The following is a 20529-nucleotide window of genomic DNA, read 5'->3' on the forward strand; positions in this document are numbered from 1 at the left end:
ATATCTTTCAGAGAAAGGCTTAACTCTATTCCAATTCACCTTTTTTTTTTTTAAATCCCTTAAGGGCAAGAAGGGTAGTTTCTTGTCAGGTGAGAGCACATTCACAACTAATAAGAAAAGAGCTTTTTGGTAGTGGCACCCGGCCTGTGCCATTTGACCCTTTGGATTTCACTGTGATGGGCTGAATGAGGCTGACTGCCTGTCAGGGAAGGCTGTCTTGGGTATCTCATTGTAATTTTCATTCTTTCTCATCCAGAGTTAGGTGGCTTATTAATTGCCTTGACCAGTTCTCATTGACTTTGTGGGAGCAGTTGCTTAGAAAGGGAGTTTCGAGAACCATGGTGTGCTCAAGATCTCTCCCCTTCCTCAGAGGCCAGGTGGCCCTGCCAACCCTTCTCCTCCAGCTCTTTGCTGGACCCACTCCTTCTCATCCTTCAGGGCCCAGCGCAAACATCATCCCTCAGAGGGGCCTTCCCTGACCCCTTCCTAAAGGTGGGTCCCCCCAGCTCGCCCTGGCACATCCCCCTTTGTTTCCTTCACAGCATATTCGTCTGTACTTTTCTTCTCATTCTCCCCTTTGTCTTTGCTGATGAACCCATAAGGGCAGGGAGCTTGTGTCTTTTTTACTGCTAACCTCAACCCTTAGAATAAGGACACTTGGAATGTAGTAGAAACCAAAAAAAAAAAAAAAGTTTGTGACCTAATAAAATTATGAATTGAATTTCATCCATCATATCAGAGTCCTACAAACAGACTTCTAGTCTTTTTAAGAGGACTCTGGCAATTTGCATCTGTGACTTGCTGAGGAAAAGGTCCCTAGTACAAGAAAGATACTGAGATTTTTTTCCATTGGATAAGATGGCAGAACATCACCCTGCATCTCACATTTGTTTTAGGTAAGATTTATATTTAGTTAAATGCACAAATCTAAAGGGCACCATTTAATGAGTTTTGACAAATGTATAAACCGGTGTCACTCAGATCCCTATCAAGATGTGGAACATGACTACCACTCAGAAAGTCTCCTCAGGTTCTTCCCTGTCCCTTGCCCAGAGGCAAACAGTGCTCTGATGTTTTTCATCATAGTTTAGTTTTGCCTATTTTAGAACTTGCCATAATTGGAATCATATAGTATGTACTCTTATATAAGGCTTCATTCACTCAGCAAAATGTTTTTGAGATTCACCATGCTGTTGCAAGTTGTCTATTTCTTTTCATCGACAGTGGGGTTCCGTATTGCATGGTTATCACAGTTCACTTATCCATTCTCCTGGGGATGGATTCCCAGCTGTTTCCAGTGTTGGGTTGTTATGAATAAAGCTGCAGTGATTATTCTGAACAGGTCTTTTTATGGATATGTGCTTTTATTTCTCTTGGGTAAATACACAGGAAAGGAAGGACTTGCTGGGTCAAAAAGTAATGTTTGGTGTTTTAAGAAACTACCAGATCTTTTCCCCAAGCGGCCGAACTGTTTTGCATTCCCACCAATAATGTATGAGGATTCCAACATCCCCAACATTGGTGCTGTCAGTCTTCTAAAAATTTTGCCATCCTGGTAGGTGTGCAGTGGTATCATCTTGTTATGGCTTTATTTTTATTTTTAAATGAATGGGAACTTTTTTTTTTTTTTTTTAATTTCTTTGGCTGCATTGGGTCTTAGTTGCAGCATGCAGAATCTAGTTCTTGAGCTGGGATCAAACACCGGCCCCTTGTATTGGGAGCATGGAGTCTTAACCACTGGACCAGCAGAGAAGTCCCCTCACTGTGGTTTTAAATTGCAGTTTTGCTAATATCAAATGACGTTGAATAATGTTGAAAAATTTTTCACATGCTTATTGGTACACTTGCTTATATTGCTATGTGAATTTTCTATTCAAGTATTTTACCCATTAAAAAATTGTTTTCCTTTCATTATTGAATTGTCTGAGTTCTCTATATATTCTACACACAAGTCTTTTGTCAGATACACGTTTTGTGAGTGTTTTCTCAGTTTTCTTACCACATTTTGAGAGTCTGCCATCATGTTCTATGTCTTTGCTTTTTTTTTTTCTCTCTTTAGTTTTCGCTACTTGTCTGGGTCTGGTGTACATCTATTCCCGTCATCAGTATTTCTGGGGGTATGCAGAAGCTGCTAAAAAAAGGTAAGGAGCACCCAAGAATTGTGTATTTAGACAGAATGTAGCAGGATGGTCTATATTAGCTTTCTGTTCCTGTAGTATAGCACTGATGGCTGTGATGACAAAAAATGATGTATGTTGCCTACCCACGGCCAGATCTCACCAAGGCCTACACACTTAGGTGTGAGGCAGAAAACTGAAGGCATAAAACTGTGCTCTAAGTGTGCACTCTTTGACCATTGCACTTTAAATCCTTGCCAACATTTTGCACTATTTCCCAAAAGTCGCCAAGGAAATAATCCTGCCCAGCCTTGATAATCCTTTGAATGTTCAAAGGAGCTACGCATTTTCTTTAATTTATTTGATGAATCAAAATGTTCAAATGGCAACAGCATAGAAGTTCTGGGCAGTGTTCATAGGCGAGGTCTGCTTCGGGCTCCCCAGCTTCCTCCCTGTAACCCTGTTTATTCATCACCTTTGTCTCTCATATCTGCCCACAGGATCACTGGTTTCCGGCTGAGTCTGGGGGTTTTGGCCTTGTTGGCTGTCCTAGGTGCCGTGGGGATTTTGAACAGCTTTCTGGATGAATACCTGGACATCGATATTGCCAAGAAACTGAGGCACTTCTAACATTTCTCCTTCCTTTGTGCAAATGCTTATAGGAGATGTTTCCACTCTCAAGGTTAGATGGTGCCACTTGTTCCATTAAAAGAAATAAAATTCTCTCTTATTTGAAATGTCTTTATAGAAACATACCTTTTAGATTTCCTAAAATTTGCTCTGAGGGGAAATATCCTAACATCAGTGGATGTGTGCTGAGCCCTGGTTTTAGAAGCACATGCTGAAGTCATGGCTGCTCATGGGGGTAGAAAGCAACCTGACCTGTCTGTGTCTGGGGCTTTCCATGGACCACCACTATCACTTGCCTCTAAGACTGCTTCTCTCGTGATGGGGAGTTCCAGACAGGTGCTGAAAAGGCTCTGAGCCCACTTCATTGGTTGCAGGAATGCCACAGATGGTGGAGGAAGTCAGCAAACACATAAAGTAGCCAGAGAAGAGAGTCATGAACTAATAGCACAGAACACAGCTGGCTGTGAAAACGGACTTTACAAAGTTAAAAAGAAAAAAAAAAAAATCTGTCATTTTCAAGAAACCATCCAGAGATGAGTGCCTGGGGAATACCTTGCCCCTGGATAGGGAAAGAGAGATCATGGTCATGGCCAGAGAACCTAGGCTGGGTTCCACTGCACATCCCCTGTCCTGCGGGGCTGGGGGCCTGCTGCAGGGGTCCACGAGTCTTGGACCCTGATGTGCAGTCATGGTCTGGCACAAGACTGATCACCTTCACTTTCCTCATCTGTAAAATGGGCATGAGTCTTCAGGAACCATAGGGAAATAGAATTATGAGAATATATAACACTTTTTTAGTATCAGGAGAACTCTCTGTAATTTTTCTAAAGAAAGTGACAGCCTGAATCTTCAAGCAGCTTTTTATTAGGACTTTTTTGGTATATGGGTACAAAGGCAGTTACAGAGACTATGAGTAATAGAGAAAAATAAAGGCATTAGAACACTAGCGTTTCCAGAATAGTGGGCAGAAGACATGACCACCTCTTGCATCCCAGAGGACAGTGTGAGTAGCCCATAGCACGTTGAGAACCATCAGCCTGGGATCACTAGCTCTCTGACTCTGGCTAAGGCAGCTTGCAGTGGAGGTCGTGTAGCCAAGACGTGAAGACCCCAGAGCCAGTCAACGCTAATTCTGTTCCACTACTCGCCAGCTATCCTACTGCAGCCCTGGTAGCTCTCTGCCTCAGTTTTTTCCCTCGGGTAAAATGGGACTGATATCTTACAATGCCATGATTCTATGGTCTTTTTACTTTTTAGTATTCTGATCATTTATAGTGACTTGTGTTGTGACATTTTAATTGTGCATTGAAGACAATAAAGGAAGAGAGAGAGCAAATTTTTGACCTGAAAGCACAATTTCTGCAGACTCATGTCATTTGGAAGTGAGAAAAAACCCACAACTTTTCCACATCTTACTCTCCAGGTTTTGTAAACACTTTGAATTTTGCATCTAAATTGGAACTGTTTAAATATGTAAACTGAAAACACACACACACACAGACACACACACAGTTTGGTTAAACCATACATGTGGAAAATGAAGACCAGCCCACCAGTATATCAAACTTTGTATCTTTATAGTATCTGAACTATAGAACTTATTCCCTTTGTTCTAATTCTGTTGTCACCAAGGCAACCTCTTGATGATTTTAATTCGTATAAATTTGGCTGCAGGGAGTAAATGTGCTGGCCAGAGAGATGTGAGTTTCTGATATGTTTGACATACATATTTTTTGTGTATTAGTAAGTTGACTGATTTTATTTCCTTTTGTTTTTTGCTGTGTGGTGCATGTGGGATCTTAGTTCCCCAACCAGGGATCGAACCTGTGCCCTCTGCATTGGAAGTGCAGAATCTTAACCACTGGACTGCTAGGGAAGTCCCTGTTTTATTTTGTTTTTTGATTTTATTTTTAGAAATCAGATTCCTTGCCTCAAAAAGTTAATGTTATAAACAAAGGGAGAAGAACTTTTCTCTATTAATAGAGCCTTCAAAAGGCATAAAACCCAAATGGTGATGTGGGGTCCTTGATCAAAGCCTAGTTAGAAAAAAAAATAGCTATGGGAGACATTTGGGACAATTTGAATAAGGAATAAGAATTCAGTATTAGGGAATCGTGTCTTCAGTGCTATAATGTTGTTATGGCTAGGGAAGAAAATGCCCTAATTCTTTGGCGTTGTATGCTGGGAGGTTGTGGGGTGAAGTGACCGGTTATGTATAGCTTCGTTTGAAATAGTTCCACAAAATACATATGTGAAGCGTATATGACGAGGTGTTAATAAGTATCAAATTGAGTTGCTAAGTGTATAGCTCTTCATTGCATTATACTATTTTTCTGCCTGTTGGAAAAGGTTCATAACAGAAAAGTTAAAAATTCTGAAGCAAAGTTAAAAGCTAAAGTCAGCTTCTTGGTAGCTCTGTAGATCTTTTTTCTAATGTTGAGTGCTGTATGCTTGATTTGGGATCAGTGTTAGGAACAGAGCCATAGCGTAAGTTGTGGTCGGCAGCTGTCCTGGATATGGCCCAAGTGTGTGAGTGCTGTGGGCTAAGTCACTTCAGTCATGTCGGATTCTGTGTGACCCTGTGGACTGTAGCCCGCCAGGCTCCTCTGTCCATGGGATTCTCCAGCGAATAATACCAGAGGGGGTTGCCATGCTCTCCTCAGGGGGATCTTCCCAACCCAGGGATCAAACCCGTGTCTCTTATGTCTCCTGCATTGGCTGGTGGGTTCTTGACCACGAGTACCACATGGGAAGCTCCAAGTGTGTGAATGATGCCCTAATTACCTCTGCTTGTTATGAAATGAGACATGTGTCTGTGGTAACTTGTCCAGAGGACAGCAGCGTGAAATCTAATGTCCTCACAACTTACAAAGAAGTTAGATAAAGGACTATTTACACAAACAAGTAGCCCTGCTCTCTCCCACGGTATTTTTCCTCCCCTTCTTTTCTTTGCAGGATTGGTGGACAATGAGGTGTGGCTAAAATGTCATTATAAGGAAAAACATCAAGTCTTTGTTTTCTTTAACCCCATTTCTCTAGATATTAATAGACCCTTCCTTGAAAAGATGGATTAAAGGCAGAAATAGATCCTCTAATGCTTCTGAATGTTCCTTAACTTTCAGCAGTAAAATACTTCCTCACGGGGGCAGATGCCCAGTGACTTCTTGGAAAAATGTTTATTCTCTCCCTCCTTCTTCCCCTGTTACACACTTGCTATACTGAGATTTTATAAAGGTCAACATGAGTACAAATAAGAAATCATTTTAAAGGAGAAAGGTATTCCATCCATCCAGGGCAGTAAGTAAAAACATGTGGTTTTAACTAACCCAGACAAGGAGTACTCAACCCTTCTCAGGCTTCATGATTTATTCTGCTGTCAGCCTTTCCATCCCCACCCCCAAATCAGTTGATTTTTGACCACAAGTCACTAAGTCTATATTACTGGGACAAGGCCCACTGTCACACAGTTTTTTCCTCCATGCTCTTATTTGTCAGCTGGTCTGGAACCATAGCCCACGACGGGTGGGGTTCAGTCCCTACCCATGGAAGGGACTTTTCTTCCATAGTCAAGTTCATTCCTTCTCTTGGTTTGTATGTATTAAAACTCACCTTTGGTTTGGATCTATTTTTGATGATGACCTTATTCTGTTCTTGTGGGCTCCTTTGCTTCATCCAGACAGTTTTGACATGTGCTCTTTTACCATGCCTTTCAAAGTCTGATGGAAAGCCTTAGGTCAGGTCTTCTAGAAGTGGAGTGGATTCACATGTGAGTGATTTGTTAACAAAGGGCTCCCAGGAAGGGGAAGCTGAGGGAGTTGGGGAGGGGGGAACAGGGCAGAAAAAGGCAGGAAGCCCAGCAAGGGAGCACCTTCTGGCGAAGTCCCAACCTCTGCCAGCTCCTGGAGGGGAGCTCGGGACAGAAATTTTGCCTCAGGGTTTGTCCGGGCAAGTTAACTGGGCTTTCACGCTCCTGCACCAGCAGGCCATTGGCTCAGTGAGTCTGGAGGGATGTAAACGTCTAAGCACGTTCAACTCTGTGGAACTCAGCTGCTGGCTGAGCCGGGCTCTGGCGGGAGACCGCCCTCCAAAGAGCCGCAGCTGGGAGGTAAGGCACCTGTGGTGTGTGTGTGTGTGTGTGTGTGTGCGCGCGCGCATGTGTAACTACAGTGTCCATTAAAGTGGGGCAAGGCCTACTGTTACTCTCCCACCTAATATATTCCTTGAGTTTTCTTCCTTCTCAAATGAAACGTGTACGATTGTTTTCCAAGTTCCCTGAGTGAACCAGGTAGAAGCTGAACTGTCACGGCTCTGAATCCTGGATGGATCCAGTATACTCCTTTCATAGGTGATTCTCTTACTTTTGCCACATTCCCCTGGAGAGCAAATTTGGAATGTTTTAACAGTGTGGTGGAATTAAAAAGGCTGGGGAGGATTGATTGATCTCCACTGTTACTTAAATGTTTAAATAATGATATCAAAACTTCGAGACAAGAACTGCAATTAATCAATTAAAACCCAGGCATAAAATGTTTATCTGCTTAATTAAGGCTGGAGCGCCTGTGCCAGTCCTAAAAGATACTTTTTTTTTTTTTTAAGTGATGTTTCTGTTTGTTTTCCTTTGGCCATGCTGTGAGGCTTGTGGGATCTTAGTTCCCCAACCAGGGACTGAACCCTGTGCCTCTTGACAATCAAAGTGTGGAGTCCTAACCACTGGCCTGCCAGGGAATTCCCTAAAATAAACTAAACTTTGGATTGGTTCAGATAACGATCTTTTATTTTTTTTTTTTCTTTAAAAGTGGTATGCCAACATCACTTCATTTCTACATTTCCAAGTTCTGTACATTTCTCAAAAGGAAAGAAGCAATGCTCAATGTACAAAGTAAAACCAGAAAACTAGAAAAATCTGAATCAAATGGAGGAAGTTGCCATAGATCATACAGTACAAATTAGTAATTCGATATCATCTGAAGTGCAATACCACTGCTGGGATGATGAGTTAAGGAATGAAATAAAAATACTCTATTTTAAACAAACAGTATATATATATTTATATGTATATTTTTTACAGATAGTAGACCCAGTGATATCTGTAGTATTGTAAAAACTTATTTACAAATAACTTTTTTTTTAGACATTACATATACATCAGCACCGTAGTGAAAACAAAAAACAAAACGAAGCCACCTTATTAAAATCTACCTCTCTATGTAGTTGGTCCCAGTACTGAGCATTCGGAGGAAGCTTTTAAGGGAGAATGGGGGCCCCCTCGCCCCCCTCCATCAGCCACCTCCAGTTCCTCATCATTGCTTATATATTTATTTCCTGTACCTTTCAGAAAAAGGTAACTATATATTTCTGTGTCTTCTCGTTTCTTCACTTTCTCTTGTTTGGTTTTGGTTTTCATCTGCTTCCATTCGAGAGCTGCCTTGGCGGTGGCCTTCCCCACGCAGGGAGTTCATGGTCAGCCGGCCACCACCTCCTCCCCCAGGGACCGCAGCCCCGACCTGGGTCCTCGCCCACGTGGCCCGCTCTGGTCTCCAGGCTGCCCCTTGCCAAGGAGAGCTGTGACCTTGGTCCTTGGCGAGCAGGCCCCGGGCAGTGTTTGCCTGCCTGCTGCCTCTCTGCATCCTCTGTCCCAGCGCTTCATTTTTACCCGCTTCAGTCCCAGGACCTGCCCTCAGTGTGACTCCCCAGGCTGGGCAGGGGCTCTGGTGTGGCAAGTGGCATGTGAGTGCACAGAAGCAAGCCTGCCTTTGGACATGGAGGGAAGGGATGGCAGGAGAAACGCTTATGCCATGCTCACTCACTCAGGACAAGAACTATGTCCCGTGGCCTCTGAAACAGGCCAGTGGGAGGGGAGGGTAGGGCAGATGAGACCAGCCCTCCAGCAGCAGAGGTTGTGGATCCCTTCCAACAGACTTCACTTAGGACAGATCTGCGTGAATTACACAAAGAACAACTGTACAGAACTTCAAGAGGGGATCGCTTTGCTCAAGGAAAGGAACCATACCTTCCCTCTTTTCATTATCAAAATGTGTGAAGTGGAGCAATGGGTTTTTCAGTTCCTCAGCTTTCGGGGCTTGAGATTTGTCTTTCTGATGAGCAGGGATGAGGGGTCAGGCTGCTTTAAGAGCATCACCCCTGGGATTTTCCCAAAGGGAACCAGAGCTGGTGATGTCCAGGCTGGTCCTCCCTAGTGTCCCAGAAACATCAGATGCAGCTCATGGAAACCCACCACCGAGCAGCAGAGCAACCCGCTCGGTTCCAGGCAGAGAAAGAAAAACTCCAGTGTGGCCTTTGCATTTCAGGCATTGTCTAAGTTCTTCTTGCTCTTATTTTCCCTCCGCCCAGGCTCCCTAAAGACAAAAAGCTTCATTTCTTCTTGGATAGTCTGCAAGGACCAGCACAGGCAGGCTGGGGTGTAGGTGAAGAGGAATGAGGGCAGGGACCAGCTCGGGGGAAGGCGGCCGCACTGACAAGACACACAGCGTCCACCCTGGGCCTCCCCATCCTCGGCCTCCGGGAGTAGAAGGACCCGCTGAGACGTATCGGGTCATACCGGGCCCCCAGGAAGCTCCAGGCCAACTCCGCGGAGTAATAGTCACCACGGTCATCAGCAGAGGGCTGCCCGCCCAGGACTGCCAGGACCCTTCTCCAAGCTGTAAGATTCCCGCAGGCCATCATGAGCAGGATACAGGCTGTAGGGTCTCCTGTCTTCTGTGACATCTCACTGTTCTTTGTACCTTCCCTCCAAGCCCAGTAGCGTGTCTTGAAGGCTGATACCTCTGCAGCCAGAGTTTAGCGCGTATCTGACCTGTGCTCTTGGCTTGCGCCACCACCCAGGGGCTTCCGTGGGACTCTCGGCCCCAGGCTCTCTCCCCTCTGGGTCTCCAAAGCTGTAGACCCCGGCCAAGGCCAGGAGGCTCTGACGGCCACCTCACGTGGGGCAGCAGTCTGTCTTGGCTGCAGCGACTCTTGCTGGGCTGGGTGATCACAGGGAGTGCCAAGCTGAGGGCTCCGGAATCATCTTCCCTGCCCACCTCTGGTGTGTCCCCCTCTCTCGCAGCAGGGTCTGCAGGGCGTCTGTCTCCATTGCTGTGTGAAAATCAGGTGAAACGGGGCCCGGCGGGGCTGTGGATTGACGGCCTGGATCTTCCACAGTCAGCTGGCTGCAGCTTTGCTCAGATCACGTGGGTTAAAAAAACAACACAAAAAAACAAGGATGCGGTGACATCCTGTTTCTTTTTCACGGTTGGAGCTTTAAACCACTGGAGTTGTGGTGGCCAGGGCCGCTCCTGACTAGGGGTTTCCAAACAATTCATCGAGCTCCTGCATCCACTCTTCCCCAGGTCCACCTTTGATGATGGAGTCCACAAGGTCGGCACCGTCCGAGAGGCCGGGGAAGGACGCCCCAGCCGTGTCGCCACTGTAATTGTACGACATGTCCTGAGGGGGGTTCCGCTCATAGGCTTGGCTCTGGCTGCTGGAGGCAAAGCTGGCGCTGGCCATCGGCTGCTGTGCCGGGGGCTGGCTGAAGGCTGGCATGCCAGGAACACCCTGGTTCAGGCCTGACATGACCATGGGCCTGGCCTGGCCGGTGCCTTGCTGCCCCGGGAGCGGTGGCATCATCTGCCGACCCATGGCAGCCGGGTTGAGCGTTCTCACCCCTCCAGGGTTCGCATCCACCACCTGGCTCAGTCCCTGGGGGAAGTGCTGCTTGGTCAGCCGCGGTTGGCCAGCTTGCAGTGGGTAGCTGGCGCCATTGTTGAATGATGCTAACTCTCCACTAGTCCTCCCAGGCATCCCCTGTAAGCCTCTCTGCTGCCAGCTCTGGCTTCCCTGCTGGACCGTTCCCATGATGCTCTGCAGCCTCGGCGGGCCCTGGGGCCTGGGCAAGGCCTGGCCGACCGGCCCCTTCATCTGCTGGCGCTGCTGGGTCATGGGCGAGTTCACCAGCATGCCCTGACCAAACCCACTCACCATCCCAACCCCTTGCCCCGAGGTGGGCTGCCGCGGCCCCTGGGCTTGGCTGTGTGTGATACTCATACCGCTTTGGTTTGGGTGCTGCAACACTTGGGTCATGCCTGTGCTCATGTTGTACATTCCCGGTTGGCTGGTAGCTGGGTTGCTGTAAGGGGCCAGTCCCATCTCAGACTGGGCGGCCGCTGTGGCCATTGTCCCTGGGTTCTGGGAGGGTCCCATTCCCATCATGCCTGCGTTCTGTGCCATCAGCCGTGAAGTTCGCATGCTCTGGAGGGCGGCCTGGCTCCTCACAGCTGCTATATCCTGGGGAGACCCTGCAGAGAAAAAAGGACACACCTCTTCACTCACCTCCACAAGCGGTGCACAGTAACACGTAGCTGGACTTTGGGAATGACAAAAATGCTTTGATTAATAGATGAAAGGATCTACTCTGATAATAAATCCTTTAAAGAAAGAGAGATGATTATTTTTCTTACTATAACACACTGATTTTGAAAATTTTGGAAAATAGGGAAAGCACAGAAATGAAAATGAAAGTCACCCAAATTCCCACCATCCAGAGATGACTACTGCTAACTTACCTTAACATATAAAAATACACATGAAAATTGGGATCACACAGTAGTTGACTTTTCTATTTGATATACCCTGATATTATTTTTGCTCCTATTACAGAAACAATTGTTTCTTTCCCTCATAGCTCAATCGGTAGAGAACCTGCCTGCAATGTAGGAGACCTGGGTTCCATTCGTGGGTCGGGAAGATCTCCTGGAGAAGGAAATGGCAACCCACTCCAGTATTCTTGCCTGGAGAATCCCATGGACAGAGGAGCCTGGCGGGCTACAGTCCATGAGGTTGAAAGAGTCGGACATGACTTAGCGACTAAACCACCACTTCTTTATATGATCCTCAACCAATAAGATAGCACCTTTTGGAGGTGAGAGGAAATTCACCTCCCAAGCTAAATTAAGAAGAAATGGCGGCTCACTTTGCACATCCTATTTGTGATGTGGAATACGGCTCAGTAGAGAATACTATCAATAAAGACCATTAGACTAATTTCCCTGAAGATTTGAGCAGGATTTGAGGGGTTAAAGGCCCCTGCTTCGGCTAAGAAGCTATTTTGACAGATGGGACATTGTTTGGATCCCCTCTGTAGATTTCCACATGCTCCAGATTCTCTGAATCATAACATGTCAGTGCGAACTGGCCAGCTTCCTGAATTAGAGAAAGAAGTCATCCTCCTACTTGTTACCTGGCAATGAACTTGATGCACTGATGCAAAGGCCACACCTTCAAATCAGCAATGACCACTAAGGCAGTTTCAATGATGCTGCTTAGAAGCTGACCAGAGTACCAACGTCCAGTCATTCAACTCTATTTGACGTTTGAGTGAGTCCTTCTTTACACGTTTCCAGGAAATTTCTAAACCAGCCAAGAGAATAAAAAATGTCACCTCCAGAAGCCCAGTCAACGTTCAAGGGCTAGGAGGTGCACGAAAATAGACTTTTCTGTCTCTCTGCTAAGGATGAAGTCTATGGAAAAAAGAAAAATAGTTTTTTCCTGGACATTTAAAAAAGGTGCAGCATGGGAGCCAATCAATATTATAAGCAAATTTGATCATTCTTGGGAGTGGGATGAGAAATCAGATGAGAATAGTGTGTAACCTTGTTAATCCTGGCACCGTGGCAGATAAGAGAAGTGTGTTTCTTGTCTTTCTGATGGGGTTATTGGTTTCTGGGCAGCAACCATGTCTCCATATTTTCTTTCAAGAAAGAAAATTATGGGAAATTTGGTTATGACTTAAGTTTTTGTGGCTTGAGGTCAGTATCAGGCTGCATTGAAAAATGAAATGGTTACTGTGAAGAAACCAGAAAGATCTGTGGGAGATCCCTAGAAGCATTTCAATCTTTTGTTTTGAGCTTAATGATAGCTAAAGTGGATTTAGATATAATAAAGATATTAAAAAGTTCCTAATTAAACACTAGATGGTAGCATATATTGCAGCTTGTGATCTTGTTATGAAGTCTTGTGACCTTAATGACTAAATTTGTATCAACTGCACAGCCAGTCTGATCAACTGGGGTGAAATGGGTGATTGGGTTGCTTGTAAAAAAATTTAAGGGAAAAATATTGCTGACTCATTGATTGAACAGACCCAAATTACATAAACAGGCTGCTGGAAACAGATGAAAGGACTTTTGTATTCTGGATATTTTTGTTGTATCTTTAGAATTAATAAGTTGAAGGATTAGGTTTTGTCTGGGATAATTTTGTGAATAAGATTACTGCATGTGTCAAACAACATACTTTCTTCAAATTTTTGTCTAAAATAGGTGTTACCACGAGACATTATAGTCAAATTAATTTTCTTGTCTATCGGTTAATATCACAATGTCAAAGAAAAATTTCCATATTCAAAAAGAGACAGTAACATGCAATTTTTTCCCTAAAAGGATCTATGTTTTATTTTCACTCACAGGAAGTTTATAGTTATAAAAAATAAGCACTTCCCCGTAGGCATGTAACACTGCCCAGAGGCACAGAACTCAGTAAGCGAAAGATCATCTTTAAAACCTTTGAAAAGTATAGTGGTGGGCAGACCTGTAGGTCTCAGACAAGTTAATTTGAACAGAACCTCTGTCCAATGACAAAATTTCTTATCTATCAATTTGCTATTTTCTCGGGTACATAACATTATGCTATCTAGGATGTTGTGAAAATACTGAAAAGAGTAAAAAAAAAAAATCATATCAATCAGCTCAGGAACCCTCAAATATAACTGGTTGTTCAGCTTAAGTGTATGAAATTTTTAGGTGGACTGCCTGTAATTTGGGGCTTTAGAAAAGTTCAGAGTTGAACTTTTAAATTGGAGCCAAGCCATCTAGAATAACTCATAGAGGAGTTATTAAATTTTGGTGGGTCTTTTTATTCTAAAAAATAATGAGTATGAATCTAGAAAACTCAAAGGACATGGTGCCAGGTTTATCAGATTTAATGGTTTCAATTAGTTCATAATATAAAGCACCAGTTCCCAAAGTGTGGCCCCTGGGCCAGAAGCAGCAGCAGCAGCATCTCTGGGGAACTTGTTACAGATGCAAATACAGATCTGGCTCCTGATCTCCTGAATCAGAGACTCTGGGAGTGAGAGGGGGCCATTTATGTTTTGAACCAGTTCTGCTGGTGATCTGATGCAGGCTCAAGTCTGAGAACTACAGGTATAAAAGGAGGGCTTGGTGTATGCAATGAAAACCATGCCTGGAACGGTAACTATTTCCCACTCTTCCGCACCCATGGCCAAGTGAGAAATAGAATTCTTCAAAGAATACTGGCACTAATTTACTACACAGAACTTTCATGGACAGCCCAATTCCCTTTGTCCTTCCCTGTGTGGGGCCCAGAAGGATCTGAAGTGATATAACTGCCCCACAGATTTAAGGGTGGTAGCTGCTCAAGCCCCAGGGGGTCCACAGGCTATCCTCAGGAAGATCTGGCTGTGAACACCAGCGGCTTTCAGACTCTGAACCACAACTCACAGCACTCAAACACGTGGGCTCGGGACAGAAACAAAGGCTGCTGATACACTTTGATCTTTTTTTCCTATTATTTCATTTTAAAAATGCTAGTTGTGGCCCACTAAATTATCTTCAATAGGCTTTCCTGTTGGCTCAGAGGGTAAAGAATCCACCTGCAATGCAGGAGACCTGGGTTTGATCCCTGGGTTGGTAAGATCCCCTGGAGGAGCGCATGACAACTGACTCCAGTATTCTTGCCTGGAGAATCCCCATGGACAGAGGAGCCTGGGTGGGCTACAGTCCATGGGGTCACAAAGAGTTGGACACAAACTACTTGGTGTTGCAACCCGAAGAATGAAAAATGCTACCCCAGATCATAAATTTTTCACCCACAGTCTATGGAAAAGGGTAGCTCTTGTGAAGTGATCCATAAAGTTTGTATTTATTTACTATATATGCATACTTCTGTGCAAGGGACTTCCTGGCTTCTGGCAGATTGTCAAACTGAGAGGTAACATTTGAGAAGTGAGGATGCATTGATCTAGGTCCTCCAGGAGGATAGAGGACAGGAATTAGGATTTCTGCTGCTTCATGACTCCTGTGGCCCCCTGGAAACTCCTATGGATGAGACTGGGGAGGGTCCTCAGACTCATCCTCCACCATCATATAAGACAAAGAGGGGTTCCCTCTGTTGGAGATAGAAAGGATTGATATTTGAGGCAACCAGTCTGTGGTGCTGGAGAACATGCTTAAGAGTCCCTTAGACAGCAAAGAGATCAAATCAGTCCATCCTAAAGGAAATCAACCCTGGATATTCATTGGAAGGACTGATGCTGAAGCTGAAGCTCCAATACTTTGGCCACCTGTTTCAAAGAGCTGACAACTCATTAGAAAAGATCCTGATGCTGGGAAAGATTGAAGGCAGGAAGAGAAGGAGGTAACAGAGGATGAGAAGATTACATAGCATCACTGACTCTATGGATATGAGTTTGATCAAACCCCCGTAGATGGTGAAGGACTGGGAAGCCTGGCGTGCTGCAATTCATGGGGTTGCAGAGAGTCAGACAGGACTTAGCGACCGAACAACAGCAATCTACAGAGGAACGGCAACCCCGGACAGTGCCGCCATCCCTCCTGGGGCCATGCTTCAGGATTTGTGCAAAGGGCAGCAGGATCAAGGCCGTCCAATCAAGCTCAAGTCCCTGTTTGTCTTCTATGTTCAGAGATTAGTGGTTGCTCAAGGCTAGATTCCTCCACTGCAGTTGCTGGAAGTTAGGGCTTTGGTCAGCAGACCTGCTAGGATTAGTAAGAAAAACGTGACATAGGATTTTCCCCACTGTGGTCAGTGAGATGTGATCTAGATACCAACAAGGCTGCTACTGGGTCAACAGGCACCTGGATGTCTTTGGAAAGTCAAAGTTTGTCTCTCAGTTGTGTCCAACACTTTGCGACCCCATGGTCTGTAGCCCTCCAGGCTCCTCTGTCCATGGGATTCTCCAGGTAAGAATACTGGAGTGGGCTGCCATTTCATACTCCAGGGGATCTTCCCAATCCAGGAACTGAACCTGGATCTCTTGCACTACAGACAGATTCTTTACCATCTGAGCCACCAGGGAAGCCCTGGTTGTTAAAATATTGAGATACTTCTGTACTTTGATAAAGAATAGCTGCTCCGGTCCTAGCCCCAAAATCACCATGACCCCACCCTGGGCCCACCAGGACGTCTCTGGGGCCCAGTGGCTGAAAGGTTAATGCCTGGTATTCTGACTGGTTGGTACATCAGGTCTTAACTATTTTCACTATTACTCGGACACCAAACACAGCTCCGAAGGCACTGTTACCGGGTGACATTCACTTTAACTTCCCCGCTGGAAGGAATACAACGGCAGAGGCGTGCGCCGGCCTCACCTTGAAACTGGGCGACCTGCTGCACTGGGTACGGATTCCGCTGCTGCTGCTGCGGGTGCTGCCGGGGTAAGTGCGGCTGCTGCAGCTGCTGCAACGACAAGGACAAGGAGGGCCAGGAGGTGAGACGGGAGCGACCGTGCACTTAAATACCCCAGCCGTCCCGAGGAAGGCGGCTTTTACAAACTAAACGTTGTATTGAAGAATAGCACACATATAGGTAAGCACCCAGGCGTGCAGCACCCGTATACAGTGTGAGGGATATTCCCAAATGGACACACTTTTGGGAACCAGCCTCTGGATCAAGACACAAATGTTGCCAGGAGCCCCTCCTGTCCCTTCCACATCACTACCCTCCCCCTGACCCCTGGGGAGCACCCCCAACCCAACTCTATATTAGTTACGTCAGCTTCTGTACTTCATAGAAGTGGGTTTAGACATGGTATTTAAGTCTGGCTTTTGTGTCTGTCTTTTTGCATTTGTTGCATTTTCGAGCTTCATCCAGGTTGATGCCTGCAATGTGGATGGTTCGTCCTCACTGTTGAGTAGTATTCCCCCCCAAAGAACATACCTCCGCGGCTTTATCTGTGCTGCAAGGGATGGCTATCTAGGGTGTTTCCGATTTTTGGCTGTCAGAGCCACCTCTTCCACCAACATCCTTGGTGAACCTCTGTGGCATGTCTGCCATGTGGTCTTGCTGGTTTAACAGGGATGTGTAGTCACCGAGGCAGTTTTTTAAAAAAATAATTTTACTTATTTTTGGTGGTGCTTGGTTGCTGTTGCTGCACTGGCTTTTCTCTAGTTTCGGTGAGCAGGCTCCTCATGGCAGCAGTTTCTCTTGTTGCAGAGCGCGGGCTCTCGGCCAAGAGGGCTTCAACAGCTGCAGCACACGGGCACATGAATTGTGGTTCCTGGGCTCTAGGGCACAGGTCCAATGGTCGTAATGCACGGGCTTAGTTGCTCCATGGCATGTGGGTCTTCCCAGACCAGGGATCAAACCCATGTCTCCCTCATTGGCAGGCAGAGTCTTTACCCCTGAGCCACCAGGAAGCCCAGGGAGGCAGTTCTGACTTTGCTTTTTCAGTATCAGCTGCATGCCTTTCTCAGTGTCGTGGGGACAGAACTCAGACAGACAAGCAACTAATTTTTCATGACCTAAAATAGATGCTTCGGGTATAGGAAGATGGAATTCTCAGGGATTATTTTAAAAAAGCCTCATTTCAGTCCCAGGGTGTCACACTGCCTGCAAAATACATCTCCACGAGTCAAAAATACAGCATCTATTGCCTTGAGGGAACCGCGTGGGATTCCACATACACCAGGAACCATGAGACCTGTGTTTTAGTTTTTCTTCTTCCAGTCTCTGGGCTTCTGCACTGCCGGTGCTGTTATCAATATACTGGGGAGGCTACTATGTATCATTATCATGCTGAATGTGAAAAGGGAGAGAAAATAAGAATCAGGTGGAAAGAGCAAAGAAAGGGATTTTCATTCTGGGTCTAATGTCAAGTAGCTGGGTGACCTTCGGGGTGTCCTTTAACCTCCTCTGCAGCTGTGGAATATTCATTAAGCACCTTTCATCTGCAAGGGCTAGAAAAACAAATAACCAGGGTTCTGCTTTTCAGAGTGTTCATTATAAAAATAACACACATTGACCACTTCTTAACACATGTGTTTATTTCTATTTTTTTTCTCTTGTTTTTGTTCCTGGGCAGCTCTATAATTTTCTTTTTCTTTCTTTCTTTTTTTCCTTTTTTCTCTTTTTGTTGACAAGGCCAGCCAGCACTCTGGCAACTGAAGAAAAGAACGGCCTCTGTTCACCCTATCCTGTAGGGCCTACCATGGTGTTTTGCTGTTGAAATGAATTAATTGTGTAGACACAGCATAGACAAGAAACCATGCTAATCTTTTAGGCAGCAATCTAAGAACATTATTGAAAGTAAGCTGAGCATTTAAAAGCTTCTCTGAAGCCAAACTTCCCATATTATCTAAGAATTTTAGTGTCCCACCTACAAATGGGTATAAACCCTGAAGGAGTCTGGGGTGGTGGGCTGTGGGTCAGGAATCAGGGGCTCCAAGGTGCCAGTCTAGCCTCTGGCTCTCGCTAGCTCTGTGATCTCTAAAAAAAAATCATGTCAGCTCCCCTGCCTCAGTTTTCCTCATGTGTAAAATAAAGAGACTTCATGATTAACATTTCTTTCAGATCTAAAATTCCAGGATCCACTGAACCTTAGTGAACGGATGGCAGCTGACACGCTCTGTGCGCTGAGAAAAATGCATCAAATGTGAATTCACACCTGGTTTCTACTTGCTCTGTTCTGATTTCTAAGTCCACTGAGAACCATCTGAATGTTCCCAAAGATATGCCAGGTCCCCAGTCTTTCTGTTTTCCCTCCCATGTCCTTTCGGGGAAACCCATGTGTTCCCAGTACGCTGTTGGCAAAATTGAAAACGTTAGGATACTTTCTCTGCTGCTGCAGGGACCAAGAAAATCAGCTTGGCGTTGATATGGCCACATTCATCCTCAAGAGTGTAGATCCCCAGGGAGCTGCATTGATAAGCACTGTCCCCAGGGGCAGGTGGCATGCTCCATCCCTCTGCCCCAGTTCTGGCCGGTCCCACCGGACGGCTGGCACCTGTGGCTGCAGCTGACATCACACTCCGTGACACCAGGGTCATGTGACAGAGCCCCACCTGGTGATGTTTCCTAAGGATTTTACACACGTGCCTCAGGAGAACATCGGGAACAAAGCTGGGAAATAGGAAAATCTATTCGGCAGATGAGAGAAGTGAAGCGGTTTTTTTCCAGAATCATATCACAAGCAAAAGATGTGGCCCAGAGTAAACTGTTCTTTTCCTGGCCCCTCTTCAGTTCTTGGCACACACAGTCATTAAGGAACTACACGCTCTCTTCATTTTTTTTCCTTGCCGTTTCCCATTCCCCAGCTTTTCTGAGGAGCCCTGTGTCTGTCTTCTGCGTCCCGGGTTCTGAAGGGTCCCGCACTCTCTGGCCCCGTGGTCTGTGGGCACCATCCTTGGCGGTTCTCCTTCCTTCCTTCCACCTCCTTCCTCATCCCTGGGCTTGGCTGGTCTCACTGAGCAGGGACACCCCTGAACTGGCACAGCCAAATCTGGCCTGGTTACCCCGACCCCCCTTTGTGCCATGGTCATAGCACACCCATCCAAGACAATCACTTAAAGGACCAGGCACATCGGACACTTCCTAGGCTTGGCTAGGGGAGGATTTGCAAAGCCCAGCTTCCCCGTGTTCCCCTCGGGAGCCCCATTTATCACTGTCGGAGAGACATGAGTGCGGTTCCTTGTCACACACCTTATGCAGGGTGAGAGGGACAGAGGTTTGTTTGTACAAGAGCTGCCAGGCGGCTGACTGACCTCGGTAAAAAGGGAGATAATTACACAGCTGTTCAAGAACAAAAGCGAAAAAGGGAAGCTAAGTGAACTGTGCAATTTTTGTTTGCGGGGAGATGACTGGTGTTACTTTGAGCGCTGCTCTTGGTCACTAAGGACCTCAACGTGCCTCTGGTCCTACACAGCATCTTGTATAGAAAGGGTGGGGTGGAGGATGGTTGATAAATGTCCAAAATTCAGATCCTATTAGGAACATTCTAGAAGGGTAACTGTGGCCCTTGAGCCTTACACGGCTGCTATAACAGAAGGGCAAGATGCATGGGTCAGACCCCCCACTGGAGCCATCTAGGGACGGCCTAGATGGAAGACCTCAGGCTTCTCTCAGGATAACATGAAATAAGGCAAGGGCCTCTTAAAAAACAAGACACTGACACTCAGAGGAGCAGCCCACAGCAAGGCTTCCTTTCAAAGCCGGAGGAATTATGTGTCAACGGTGGTCAAACACGCCTCAGGTAAAGCTTTCTCTGTGTTAGGCCTTTAACTCAAAGATTTCCTGAGCTGTTTTCAAAGCTGCTGGGAATTTTTCTCAAGTTTGCACCCTTTCTGTGACCCGGAGTTCAGGTTTCCAAGTAGTTCTGTGGGCCCTATTATTCTGCAATTGTTCCCGTTCCATTGTTCATGACCAACGCTGTGAGAATTCTTCTCAATCCCCCCTTCTGACTCTTTCCTCCAAGAAACAAAGTTCTCTGAATTATTTTATTTTTTCTTCCCGCTGGGAATATCAGAATTTATGAAGAATGTAAGCCAGCTCCCTTCTACCCCCACCACCCCCATGCTGATTCCACAGACCCCCGGTACCAGAAGCCAGAAGCAAAAAGCCAGACTTGAAGACAGGTCTCTGGCAAGGGGGTCTTCAAATGCACGGCTGAAGCCTGTCTTTTCAGAACAAACCAATTCATTCTAAGAAAAAAACCTAACTAATGGAAAGGTCTAAATTCTTCAGGCTCTTC

The 20529-nt window shown here is 45.8% G+C and overlaps 2 protein-coding genes and 1 non-coding gene across 6 annotated transcripts in view; 1 reads left to right on the forward strand and 2 right to left on the reverse strand.

Moving 5' to 3' along the window:
- MGST2 (microsomal glutathione S-transferase 2) overlaps positions 1-2854 on the forward strand; it is a 29883-nt gene extending 27029 nt beyond the window's left edge. For both annotated transcript variants that reach the window (XM_061142388.1, XM_061142387.1), the window contains 2 exons: positions 2060-2141; positions 2618-2854. In XM_061142388.1, coding sequence (XP_060998371.1) covers positions 2060-2135 — 76 coding nt within the window. In that variant the 3' untranslated portion in view covers positions 2136-2141; positions 2618-2854. The remainder of the gene's footprint in view (positions 1-2059; positions 2142-2617) is intronic.
- Positions 2855-4188: 1334 nt separating this feature from the next.
- The window catches only part of MAML3 (mastermind like transcriptional coactivator 3), a 450006-nt gene continuing 433665 nt past the window's right edge, over positions 4189-20529 (reverse strand). For all 3 annotated transcript variants that reach the window (XM_061142384.1, XM_061142386.1, XM_061142385.1), the window contains exons 4-5: positions 16154-16241; positions 4189-11044 (exon numbers count right to left, since the gene is read on the reverse strand). In XM_061142384.1, the coding sequence (XP_060998367.1) occupies positions 10047-11044; positions 16154-16241 (1086 nt within the window). In that variant the 3' untranslated portion in view covers positions 4189-10046. The remainder of the gene's footprint in view (positions 11045-16153; positions 16242-20529) is intronic.
- Positions 4551-4623, reverse strand: TRNAG-UCC (transfer RNA glycine (anticodon UCC)). The gene has a single exon. It is a non-coding gene; the product is annotated as a tRNA-Gly (tRNA).

This window comes from Dama dama, chromosome 5, assembly GCF_033118175.1.
Source record: "Dama dama isolate Ldn47 chromosome 5, ASM3311817v1, whole genome shotgun sequence".
Lineage (NCBI taxonomy): Eukaryota > Metazoa > Chordata > Mammalia > Artiodactyla > Cervidae > Dama > Dama dama.